At 43.8% G+C, this 13307-nt stretch overlaps 1 protein-coding gene across 1 annotated transcript in view; it reads left to right on the top strand.

Annotated features, from left to right (window-relative positions):
• The first annotated feature begins 841 nt into the window (after positions 1-841).
• The window catches only part of ADAMTS20 (ADAM metallopeptidase with thrombospondin type 1 motif 20), a 176164-nt gene continuing 163698 nt past the window's right edge, over positions 842-13307 (top strand). Inside the window, exons 1-2 of the mRNA XM_045001846.1 lie at positions 842-997; positions 2199-2545. Of these exons, the coding sequence (XP_044857781.1) occupies positions 907-997; positions 2199-2545 (438 nt within the window). The 5' untranslated portion in view covers positions 842-906. The remainder of the gene's footprint in view (positions 998-2198; positions 2546-13307) is intronic.

The following is a 13307-nucleotide window of genomic DNA, read 5'->3' as shown; positions in this document are numbered from 1 at the left end:
AAAATCCTTAACCAAAATGGCTTCATTTTACACCTAATGTGCAATGGGTAGAAGGACAGTGTGGGAAGTGGGCAGAGTTAAGGTTTTTAGGTGACCATTTCTATGTATTTCCATGCTTAATGGAGCTCGTTTTCTTTGAGCATAAACGTTGAACTTCCAGGCTTTTCAAGCGTTTGTATTTTGTAGACGAGGACAATGGGCTCTAAGTACATTTCTTATTGACACATGTTTCCAGGCTTACCCCTAGAGTCACAGAAAGTTTTGGGTGAGGATTGTGTATCTGGTTGGCGAGGGCATGGAAGCACGCTGAGATTAACTCTTATGTGTAGGTTTCTGTAGTTGGGAGTGATTATTATTACTCATTACACTTTGCGATGCCTGGTTGTGTCAGAAAGCAAGTAAGTGTGTGTGTGTGTGTGTGTGTGTGATGCCTGGTTGTGTCAGAAAGCAAGTGTGTGTGTGTGTGTGTGAGAGAGAGAGATGGAGTGGCTGCAGTGAGCCGGCTCCACGCATTGGCCAGGTCCCTGCCCCAAGGGGGCGGGCAGTCCCTTTGATCGGGGGTCCTGGGATGGCCACGGACTGAGTGAAGCTGGCATGCTGCTCCTCGCTTCCCCACAGGCTGCGGGAGGAGGGGAGGAACCGCCCTCGCCCACCCCGGCGCGGAGAGCGAATGGCAGAGTTCAGGCGGGGGGAGCCGGGCGGGGGCTGCGGAGCGGGCAGCCTGCTGAAGGAGTAGCGGGGAAGCCGGGAGAGGAAGAGACAACGCAGGGGACAAGGGTGGGCGCCAGGAACATGAAAGAGCCGAGCCGTGCGGGGTCGGCCCAGCCCGGTGGCGGCGGCGGCGGCTGCTGAAGCGGGCGCTGCTGCTGGAGGGAGCAGCGGCGGGGGGCGCCCCCGGCGTGAGCCATGCGGGTTGCGAAGTGGCTAGCGGGGCTGCTGTGCCCGCTCTCCCTTCTCATCACCGGCTCCTGGGAAGGCCGGTTGCACCCCTCACAAGGTAAACAGGCGGCAACAAAGGAGGCTGGGCTCGGCCCCGAGCGGCGGGGCTTCCCCGGGCAGCTGGCGGTGACACAGAGCGCGGCGCTTTCGAGGAACGCGGAGCCCGGGTGGGGGGCGCGCCCGCGCGGAGGGAAATCTAGGCACCGCAGCCTCCCCGCAGATGCTGACATACGGTACTACACGTTCACTCCCACTCCGGTTTGTACCACTCTCACACCCACCCCCCAACTCCAGTTACACACAGCGCACAAACACACACGGACATGCACGCCACACTCACACGCATCGCCCCCCCCCCCACCCAAGCACCGGGACCCTGGCACGTGCTGAACACAAACCCACAGACCCGCTCCCTCCTTCCCCCTACTTACAAACGGGGGGTGAAATCCCGGCTCCCCCTGACATCAGCGGCACCATCCCAGCGCTTGTCGGGGGAGGGGGGCAGATTTCAGCCCCCGTTTGTAAGTGGGGGGAAGGACGGAGGGGTCTGTGGGGTGTGTGGTGTTCAGCACGTGCCAGGGTCCCGGTGCTTGTTGGGGGGGGGCGATGCGTGTGGAGTGCATATTCGTGTGTGTTTGTGCGGTGTGTGTGTAACTGGAGTTAGGGGTGTGTGTGAGAGTGGTGCAAAACAGTGGGAGTGAATGTGTAGTGCCTTATGTCAGTGGGGTGCATCTGTGGGGAGGCTGTGGTGCTTAGGTTGGCGGGCTGGGTGAATAGGGACTGTGTGGCATAGGGTATGTGAGCAGGGATGGGGAGGCAGGCTGAGTGTGTTGTATACCCCCCACATATACTGTATGTGAATGGCTCTGACTTGTGCCTCTGCTTTTACTATGGGCATGTCAATGGAAAGGAGGCATGTAGGGCAGTCTTCAGTCTCCTGCTAAGCGTGTTGGTGGTGCACACAGTGTGTGGGGGTGTTGGGGGCTGTGTGGGAGGCGGGTTGCATGTACCACTGTGGGAGCTGGTACTTGCAGTATGTATGAGTGTTTGGAGTGGAGACACAACATGTATGAGTGTTTGGAGAAGAGACACGGGAGGAATTCCTTTGAAGACCCAAAGTCTCCTTCCTGACCCATGTCTCCTCAAGTAAGGCAGCTGCATGCTAGACTACACTGTACTGTAGTGGGCAAATTTTGGATAAAAGTATGGCTCATTTCCACACTATTTGGTAAGGATGAGTCTCTTTCTTTCTGTTGCAGAGACCTTAGTGAAGCAACTCTCTTCCTACGAGATAGTCACACCTACCCGAGTGAATGAATTTGGAGAAGTTTTCCCTCACACACATCACTTCAGGAGGAGGAAAAGGAGCTTGGAGGCACCCGGGGAGCCTGCTGCTTTCAGGACACATTACCAGCTCAATGCTTATGGGCAGCTCTTCCAACTGAACTTGAGCACTGATGCAGGATTCATTGCTGCTCATTATAAAGTGATGCATGTGGGGTCCGCACAGGAGCAGCCCTCCTCTGACTTGCGCCACTGCTTCTACCGGGGGCATGTCAATGCACAGGAGACACATACGGCTGTCTTCAGCCTCTGTGGTGGCCTGGTAAGCATGTTGGTTATTTCTTCCTATTCTCCTTCATTCATATCTTTCCCTATTTGAAAGAGGCTCCTTTGCAGCAGAGCTAAGTCTGAAATTCTCAAGCACTATTCGAGGTAGCTGGTCATGCCAGGAGTAAGGGTAGGTGTTGGCAGTTGTGCTGAATTGATGATTCTTTTTTGGTGGGCTATAGACATGCCATTTTCATAAGATCTGCTACTGGCATATAGTAAGATTGTTTGGTATGGCATTTTAACACAGAAAAAACTGCCTCAGAAACACAATAAACCAGTGTTTTGATTAAGTGATGCTGTAAATCACCATTAAATGTTATATATGTACAGATGGGTAAGAAGTCAGGAAAGTGATGTGGGGTCCTGGGATAGCCAGGGAAAGGCTAGTGCCTGTACTATTTCTTCCACTGCTTCCACAAATGCTGTAGGAAGAGAAGGTGCAGAAGAGGAACTCTCAGTGTTCCCTGTGCCACTCATGTTAGGCTGATCATGCTTCAATTGAAGTAAATGAAAAACCTCCTGTTGACTTCAGGGAGAACAGGATTAGGCCATGTATAAACTGAGCTAGTGAGAGCCATAAAGCTAAGTAGATTTGTTTTATTTACTCTTCTGACTCCCACCCTTGGCTACAAAATATGAGAACTGGCCTTTTCCTCTTTATTTACAAAACACAAACAATGCAACACTCTTTGAAGATGTACACTGGCTTCTTCTTTTGCCACTTCTATCAATTCCTTGTTTTTTCAGTGCGATAATACTGTTTTATATTAAAACGAGGATGACATTATAAAGCAGTTATTTACGTTATCCTGTCAAACATTTGTTATTTTATAGATCAAGCATTCTAAACTTCTAATGATAAAATTGTATCACAGAGTATATTTTTGTTTTAGTTAAACCAAACCAAAACAAAAAAACCCACCCCACTTAAAACATATTGCAGCTATGGTAAAGGAGCAAGGGCTTGTCTACACATAAAACACTACAGTGGTGTGCTGCTCTTCAGTGAAGACACTACCTATGCCGACAAGAGGGATTCTCCCATCAGCATAGGTATTCCACCTCCCTGAGAGGCGGTTTAACTGAGGTGTTCAGGGGTATGGAATTTTTTACACCCCTGAGTGATGCAGTTATACCAACCTAATTTCCAAGTGTAGACTATGCTGTAGAGTGAAAGCTGTTATGTTCATTAGACCTGCCATCCAAGCACAATGTTGTAAAACATTTCCCTTTAAAAATACGATTGTGTAGTTGTTGCTATGTTAATTTAGGACTAGATTGTGTACAGGCTTGGTCCCGTGCAGCCATGCAAGGAAGTAAAAGGAGTAAGGCTTTTAGGTCTGGGTATTGGGGAAGAACAAGGGCTGCATACCCTATACTCTTCCTTATGAGCACTTGAGCGAGGAAGATGCAGAAAATAGAGCAGAGTTAGCTGGATGTGAGTGGTGGGATTATGCAGCAATTTACAAAAGGCTGACAAATAACATACTGCCTTCTGCGACGGTGTTAATAGGGGAACCCCAGAGGAAATTGTACTTCAGAGGGGTGTCTTTGCTCAATTCCTTCCAAGTGCTCCTTTTGGGATAGTGTAACTATGTGCTATCCTATACTCAGACCTGAGCCTGCAGACTCATTCTAGCGTAAGACATTGACTATTTGAACTGAAAAAGTAAACAGTCCAGACCTGAGACTGTGCATATCCAATCTTGCTTTTGAAGCATCCCTAATAAATACTGATATACATCATTAAAAAGGAAACACAGCTCAACCCAAAACCCTACCAAAACAAAACACTATACTGCACATACACTTCTCCCCCTTGGGAGAAGATAAGAAAGAAGAAATGAGCCACATGTGTGAGATGTTCATCATGTTTAACGTTTTATTGAAAGGTGCTCAGATTAGATTGCTATAATAAACTACAGCGAATAGATCTTTCTCCTTTTACAGCTTTCATTATCTAGGAACTCCCATCCCATGTAAAGCAGTTTTTCACTACTTGAAGGGACATGACCAACCTGAAAGGCACAACTATCTGAAATATTTGTACCTATTGTACTTATATATAATATGTAAGCTTATTGGAACTGAAAGAAGTTAGTGTAAAATATTTTTCTCAGTTTTTTAGTTTATTTGCATTGTATATTCAACAGCCAGTCTGTGTCATGTATAGTTTTAAATGGGACTAATCACAGAGAAAGTAGTACACACTGTGAGTAAGGATAGTAAAATCTAGCTCTTAGTTATTTTATAACCCTTTATTGTAATTATATTGGGTCAATCCCATCTCTTAGTGGGACCAATTTTCTCCCTGTTAAACTCAGTTACTTGAGCCTGGCATGTGGAAGTGAAGAGTTGGGGAGGATTTCCCTCATTGCAATTCCCAAGAAATCAGAAGTGAGTGAAGTTTGAGAGGCTGTTTTGAGCCAAGTGATGACAATTATGTTCTCCAGTTTTGTATCTTTCAGGGGAACTGCTGTGGACCAATGCTGTAAAAGTTAAGGGAAAAAATAGGACTTAAAATGCTACAGGAAAATTAAAAATAATGTTTTAGAAATTGCTCTGAAGATATATACAAGTGTATCCGAGAGTGATCAGAAGTTTAGTTGGTAAACCAGGTACTCAATACCCAGTTAATCTCTTTGGCATCTTTCTCCACTTCCCTGACTTTATCCACAGCCTTCACTACTGCCTCCTAAGTTCCTACCCTCTTCCTGTTTGCATCCTTGACTCCAGTCACCCACTCAAGCTTCTGCTGCTCTCTCTGACCTCAGTGTAAGCATGTATGGCTGCACAGTACCCAGAGAACATTGCTTAAAGGCTGTTGACAAATTGTATGCACTTTTGATGTGTTACATGGCAGAGCTTTCACTAGGTTGAGGGATGCAAATGGCAGGGGGAGGTTAAGAGGTTATTAGGGAGCTTGTAATAATTGCAGGGGGGAACCTATAATTAGGAAAGTTGGGGATGCAGTCAAAGGCAGGAGGTTAAGTGGGCTCACAGTTGGACTTCTGATCACTTGCAAGCAGACAGTTTACATCTTTTGAGTGATTTCTAAAATTTCAAACTTTATTTTCGTAAGTTCTATTTCTTTGTTTTTGTTTTTACTTTTACTGCATTAGTCAATTTTAGCTTCCTACGAGAGTGGGAAACAAGGTCTCCTATGGATGTCATTGGCTGCATGTGGACCAAAGTGGCCTCTCAAACACTATTCAGACAGGAGAAACAAAAGAGGTAAAACATTCATTTAATTTTACAGGTTGATTGAGAAATACAGGGAAATACTGTTGAAAAGAATATTCCAATATAGTAGATGACACAGTTATTTAATAATCATGACTGGAGTGAGTCTTCAATTCAAGGTAGCCCCTACCTAAAGAAAAAGTGAGAATTAAAAAAAAATTAAACTATTTAATGCTGTAGAAACAGTAGGCTCAGCCCCTTGAGGAGCATTGTGTTGTTCTTGAGACAGACACAGGGATGTGTTGTTGGACTCTGGAGAGATATAAACCATGTTTTCTGCAGCTGGAAGGATGGCTTGGCCAACCTTTTGCCAAATGTTATCCCTTTCTTTCATTGCTGCAGAGGACTCCAGGTCTAGCATGGTTCTATTGTGGAGTTGCATGTGTGGGAAGGGAGTGTGTGTAGGGGTACGTGGAGCCTTTTTGCAGGTGCTGTCCTTGTATGTAGTACAGATCCCAGCTTGACAAGAGATCCCATAGTCTCAGCAGAGTTTGGGTGTGGCATGAGGCCACTGGATCTTCTGTTACATGAACTACAGAAAAACAGAACTGGTAAGGGCTAAAGCAGTGTCAGGAGTGTAATAGTCTTCAGAGTAGCTCAATTGTCACCTCTGTGGCTTAAGCAGAGAATTTTTTTCAGCCCCTTTTTGTAACACTCCTCTTCTCCACACTAAGCCTGGCTATTCTGATTTTGGGGGAGTGGGAAGAATTTGGGCCTAAGCATTGATCTCCAGAACTTCCTCAGTGCAAGAGGTTTTGTTTGTTTTGTTTTAATAGGGGTCAGTGGATCACCTTTCTGGGGATTCTGAAAACAATTGTATCTGCTATTAAGTAGGAGTGTAGTAGCTTCTTTTCAAGAAAAGTAAACAGTCTTGGAATTTGTTTTACTGAAGTGTTATTTTTAATTATACTTGGTTAAAAATTGGATGGCTGCCACAAACTGGTACTAACATATGCCAGTGGTTAGACTCATCTGGAATTACATTATATAGATAACAGCCCACTGGTATTTGTTTTTCCTCTCTTTAATGTAGTTAAAGTACAACAGTACTAGTGAGTTAGAATACATTGGTTTTTCAAAGAAAACTTTTACAGTGCTTGTCACTGGATGCTAAATTTTCCTTTTAGGTAACATTTAATTTTAACTAACAGGCTAGGCTGTCTGTTGAAAATAGTTACTTCCTTACTCTGAAGATGAGATCAGTGTGCAGAAGCTCAGTTAAGCATATAATGTACACGAGCATCAGTATTATATCAGATGAGGAAAGGATAGGGAAAACGTTACAAACTGTCAACAATTGACAATCAATCACTCTTTGGACAAATTTAATTGCTGCTGACATACACTTAAACATTCTGGGTTAAGGAATCCTCTATTCTGGTAGATGAAGCTGTAACCTCAAATCTCCATAATATGTCACTGAAATACTTCAGTACTACTAGTATTGTTACCCCTCACCAACACAAATTGGCATAAGAGACAAGAATTTACTCACTGAGTAAAACTTAAGTATTGTTATGTTTATATGTAAGCAAAAAGGACAGGACAGGAATCTGTTCAAACTCTCCAGACATTCAGTGCAATGAGAGAGAACTGAGAGTTGTGTGCTTTATTTTTTCACTTGGATTTTTCAGCTGATTTTTTCCTCTGCTATTTTCTCCCTGATTCTCATGGTTTTGTCTTTTGTGCTCTCGCTTTTCCTTTCTTCAGCATGATTTCTCACCAACACTACTTCTCACATACTTTGGCCTGGTTCCTGTTAACTTTCCCTCACTGTCCATTCTTATAGACAAGGCCAATCTCTAACTAAATGGGTTTTGCATATGTCACACTTGAACAGGCATTTGTAACTAAGAGAATACAGTATTTTATTGTCAGCACAGTCTCAAGGCTCCTCAGTCTCACTTTGCCTGTCATAGAATGAACAGCACAAATGTTTAAGCTCTCACTTTTGCTTTACGATCTTTTGTTAGGCTTTCCCCACCTCCTTCCCCCCTCCAAGTCTAGTCAGCATTCTACCTAAGGGGACATTTTAAATGTGTGAAATAGAAGAGTATGGAAAATTATTAAGTGAACTTTATGGCCATATCATGTGAGCATATCTAACATGTGTCTAGCATATCTAACATGTGAGCATATCTCTGCCTCTCATGTCAAAACTTTCAATCATTGTGTATAATGGCTTCTGAGTGATCAAATGTATCTCCCTCAACTGAAATCAAGGAAGAGCAACCATCAACAGTTGAAGAACCAACAACTCATAGGAACCTGGGACTCTAAAGTGAGACATGCTTTTGGAGGCATGACTTTCTCCTCTTTTTTTCCCAGAGTTGTCTTTTGATAGTTCAAGCCTTTGGTGCCCAGAATGCAGGTGGGCTATCTCTTCTCTGTCACTAACAAGAAAAAGATTTATTGTTAAAGCCACCTCAGTCTTGCTAGTCAAAGCTAAAATAGTGCCCACTCCTGTCCTATCTCTTCTTAAATAATATAGGTCTCACTTCCAATGACTCAGTTCAGAGAAGCTAGGCTTCTGTTATCTCAGTTATTTAAGACAAACCTCATGTGTCCCCAAGTGCTTCACGTAATATGGATTTATCTGAACCTGATTTTTTTGAAGAGGACTCCTGTTCAGATTAGGTATATTTTGATAGGAAAAATACCTAATCTTATACCAAAATATCTCTAAACTCTTAGTACAATGAATTCTTAGTACAAAATTGTACTTGATAATAGGTGGGTTGCATCTAGTTCTTGTTTAACCCTCATGGATATAAGCTAACGTTTTAGAAAGTAAAGTTGTGGACTCCTTACCCTAAAGTAGATGCCATCATTGCAAATTGCTCTAGAAAATTCTCTCTCTTCTGACTGAGGGGAATGTCACACTCCAAACACTCTAGGACAAACATGGACATACTCTCTGCAGAGATCCTATGAATTCTACTGTCACTGTCTATTCACCAGTTTTATGCAAGCACAACTTTGACTATGTATTGTTGAGCTTTCACCTCCGTATGTGACCCCTCTGAAAGTACACAGAGGGATTTCCACATACATCTTATATTGTATCGTGACACACATATTTATTTGGATTTGGACACCTATCCCAGGCTCTGAGTGCATTGACAAATCATTGTATAAACAGTTCACAACAAAAACAACAAGAGCAGAACAGCAGCAAACCTCATCAGCCAGTCAGCAGAAAAAAAAACTTCTCCACTTTGGTTTTCCCCAAACTCCACACACCTTCTGCTCTCCCCAGACACACATGCAAATAGATAGGCCTTTAAGCATGCTCCAAAAGTCAGCAAATTCTGGCAGCTATTTTTATTTCAAACCATGAGCTGTGTGTGTGGGAGTGAATTCTATATCTGAGGGTCCCTCACAGAAAATGACCTGTCTGCAGTCCTGCTCTCTTACAAACTAAAGGAATTTCAGCCTGAGTGCTGCAGGTGATCTCAACTGCAGCATTTTCACACAGAAGAGATGCTGGCTCTCATATAGGCAGGTCCCAAATCTTTTAAGGCTTATAGGACTAAACTAACACCTTACGTTTCACCTGCAAACCAACTAGTAGCCAATAGATATCACAGAGGGTTGGTCTCATCTGCTCTTGGGGAGAGAGACGCTTATTAAGCAGTCTGTAACACATACTTCACTCACTTTAGTTTCTAATCAATTTCAAATGTAGCCTTATGTAAAGTGTATTGCACAAGACTGATGTAATGGTGATAGAGGTAGGATTATGGTAGCAAGGTCTGTAACTGTGAGAAGAGGTCACAATCTCCTGACTCACTGTATATTGAAAAAAGCAGTCCTAGTCACCACTGCTGTTTGATCATCTAAAAACAACTGAAAAGCTACCAGGACCTCAGAATTATGTACTTGAGTGACAAGGGGTGGATACACATCCTATGTGACATCCCAAGCAAAGGGATCAATATAATCTTTGTCATATCTTCTGGTTACTTTGCCAAGTTTATCATCGTCATCTCAATTTTATTAGTTTTGAACCACAACCAATTTGTGCTCCATGACACAATCTCTACCAGATACTGGGGGGAGATACTTAATCATGGGTCTCACAAACTGAAGATATAAAACTGGTTGTGATCAGCATAATAAGACTTTAGAATCCAGTTCTTCTCACTAACTCTCCTAATAGTCCCATAGACAATGAACAGAAGAAAGCTCTTCAACTGTTAGCCATCAGGATAGGGCTGTCTTTCTGTGTCCATCTTCATGTAGTGAGAATGAGAAGTGCCTCCACACAGATCCAAGAAGTTCTTGTTAAACTGTATTTGGGATATTTGAGTTGGTGACAGTTTAAGTATTTTTGAAGGACAAAAGACAGGGGTATAAGTTCCATCAAAACATGTTGTAGAAATGGATCAGAGTGTGTATCAGTGATTCTTATAAGGTTTCTTTTGGGTTTATGGCTCATTCCACATGAAGCAGCACCACCTCCTGATGTGGGAGAGAAAAATAATATCATGGTGTGTATCTTGTTATATTTGACACACAAGTGCATCTGAACTAAAACTGAAAATGGAAACTGATCTCCATTTGCTTGTAAATGCCACTAAATAGCAAAAGAACTAGCTGATTTGCTGTCAGGCTTACTACTTTGATAACTTCTTGTTCTGGTTTGAGTTGGGCAGTTGTGTCCCATACTGTACTTTGGAAAGTTTGAGGAAGAAGGTGATTATATGTATGTACTCACCAAAGTGCTACATAGGGCGTTAACCATGCCTGGCACTCTTCTTCAGGTGTTTAAACTTTCCCTGTGTCCTTGCTGGCCTATCCCAACTTCCTTTCAGAACCATTTTGTGGAAAGGACCCTGGGTTTCCTCACTTTTCACAGACTGCTCCAGTAGTTATTTCTCTTCTGTCTCCGCCTTCCTTAAGATCTTAAGAGAGTTTTGTTCATCTTGTATCTAACAGTGCTTGTTTACAAGCAAACAGTTATCTATCATCATTCCAGATATCTTAAACAGAACAAATTTTATTTGGCATGGAATTGAAAATAAATAAAAAATCAAAATAATAAAATGTAAGCCCATACAAAATATTAAAATAACTAGACTAATACTATTGTAGAACTCGTTGTTGTGTATTTGGTTGTCATGGGTTTTGTTACTATGGCAACTGAGTTAGACTATTAAGGGATAGCTCAGCCGGGTTCAACCGGCTGAGTGAGCTCTCTGTATCTGTAAATAAAATGGAGGTTTTGGTTAGCTGTCTGCTCTCTGGCCTCAAGTGATTGCTTCCTACACCGGCTGCCCCAAGGATATAACACTGGCGACGAGGGTGGGATCCTGGTGCTGCTCCAGTAACAGAAGGAAGTAGAAGTCAAGGTAAAGACCAAACAAAGAAAAAAAGCTGCTTGTTTGCACTGACTGTGAAAGTGAAACTAAAAATCATGGCTACTCTGACCAGGCCCCTGGAGCCTTTTGATGAGAATACAGAGCAGTGGCATGTGTATACTGAGCGTTTTGAGCTTTTTGGTATTGCAAATGACATTACAGAAGCGAAGAAGGTGCCAATATTCTTAACTGTTGTAGGGGCTAAAACCTACTCTCTGCTACACAGCTTACTACATCCTGTTAAGCCTGAGACTAAATCTTACAGTGACATTGTGGAAATCCTGGGGTCTCATTTCTCCCCAAAACCACTGGTAATTGCTGAAAGATATAGGTTCCACAAAAGAGACCAAAAGGAAGATGAAACAGTTGTACAATTTGTAGCCATTTTAAAAAAGCTAGCAGAACACTGTGAATTTAAAGAGATGTTAAATGATGCCCTGCGTGACAGGTTAGTGTGTGGCCTCTGCAGTGAAGCTATACGGAAGCGCCTACTGACAGAGGCTCAGCTTACATTACAGAAGGCTGTTGATATTGCTGTCTCCATGGAACTACAAGGGAGGCACAATACATCGGTGCATCCCCTAGGGTGCAAAAAGTGTCACAAGAACTGACCCACAAAACGGTGCAGAGTCAAGAATGTTACCGCTGTGGTAAGCTGGGTCACCAGGCATCAGAATGCTGGTGTAAGGACCTGGTGTGTCGACACTGTGGCAAAAAGGGACACATTGAGTATGCCTGTAAACAAAAGAATAAGAGGCCTGTGGTCTGGCCGACAAAAAGAGGAACCTTGCATACCCTAGAGCAGACCCAGGATGATCAAGGTGACACCTACTCACAAGAGGAAGTGCCTCTGCATGTTTTGTCTTTGGCAGCGGGCTTACATGAATACTGGGTAACCCCCTTATTGGAAGGCAAACCTATACGCATGGAACTAGACACCGGTGCAGCTGTCTCGCTGGTTCCTGAGACTGTGTATAAGGAAAAGCTACAGCATCTTCCGCTTAAGGCAACAAAAACTGTTCTGAAGACGTATACAGGTGAAGCTGTGCCCATGTTGGGCACTATTGATGTTAAGGTGGAGCTCAATGGACGGGCGGCTAAATTGCCACTGTTTGTGGTGAGAGGTAACTACCCAGCCTTAATGGGTAGGTCTTGGCTTGGGAAGATTCAGCTGAACTGGGCAGAAGTACACCGGATGACTAAAGAAGAAACCAGTCTAACCCCTATACTAAGGAAACATGCTGCTGTTTTTGGAGATGATTTGGGAAGTATGAAGGGAATCACTGTGACATTGAACATTAAACCTGGCAGTCCACCAAAATATCTGAAAGCCCGAACTGTGTCATATGCCATCAGGCCAAAAGTTGAAGCAGACCTGGAGCGCCTGGTCACCAATGGAGTCCTAATACCAGTTACCCATAGCTCATGGGCCACTCCTATCGTTCCAATAGTGAAGAAAGATGGCTCTCTCCGGATTTGCGGTGATTTTAAAGTCACTGTCAACCCAGTGTTGTGTGCAGAGCAATACCCGCTTCCCCGCATCGATGACCTCTTCGCAGGCCTGGCTGGGGAACAAAAGTTCAGTAAGATTGATCTGAGTCAAGCATATTTACAGATGCACGTCGATGAAAAGTCCCAAGAGCTGTTGACTATTGTGACTCATAAGGGGCTTTATCGATACTGTCGCCTACCCTTCGGAATCACATCGGCTCCCGCCCTGTTCCAGAGGGCTATGGACCAGATCTTGTGTGGCTTGTCAGGAGTTCAGTGCTATCTGGATGATATCCTGGTCACTGGAAGAAATGAAGAGGATCACTTAAAGAATTTAGAGGCTACCCTACAAAGACTGGAAGAGTATGGCCTACGAGTTCGCAAAGACAAGTGTGAATTCTTCAAGCCCTCTGTTGAATATTTGGGACACATCATCGATTCTGCAGGTCTTCATAAGGCCCCTGCAAAAGTTAAAGCTATTGTGGAGGCTCCCCCACCTCGAAATGTAAGCCAGCTGCGCTCATTTCTAGGACTCCTGAACTATTATGGGAAGTTCATCTCACAGTTAGCCACACTGCTAAAACCACTTCATGAGCTCCTTGGGCAGAACAAGGCCTGGAAGTGGACTGAAGCCTGTGATGTTGCATTTAACAAAGC

The sequence above is a fragment of the Mauremys mutica genome, chromosome 1 (assembly GCF_020497125.1).
Source record: "Mauremys mutica isolate MM-2020 ecotype Southern chromosome 1, ASM2049712v1, whole genome shotgun sequence".
Lineage (NCBI taxonomy): Eukaryota > Metazoa > Chordata > Testudines > Geoemydidae > Mauremys > Mauremys mutica.
Note: the sequence above shows the minus strand (reverse complement) of the source record. Positions and strands in the feature narration are given on the sequence as shown.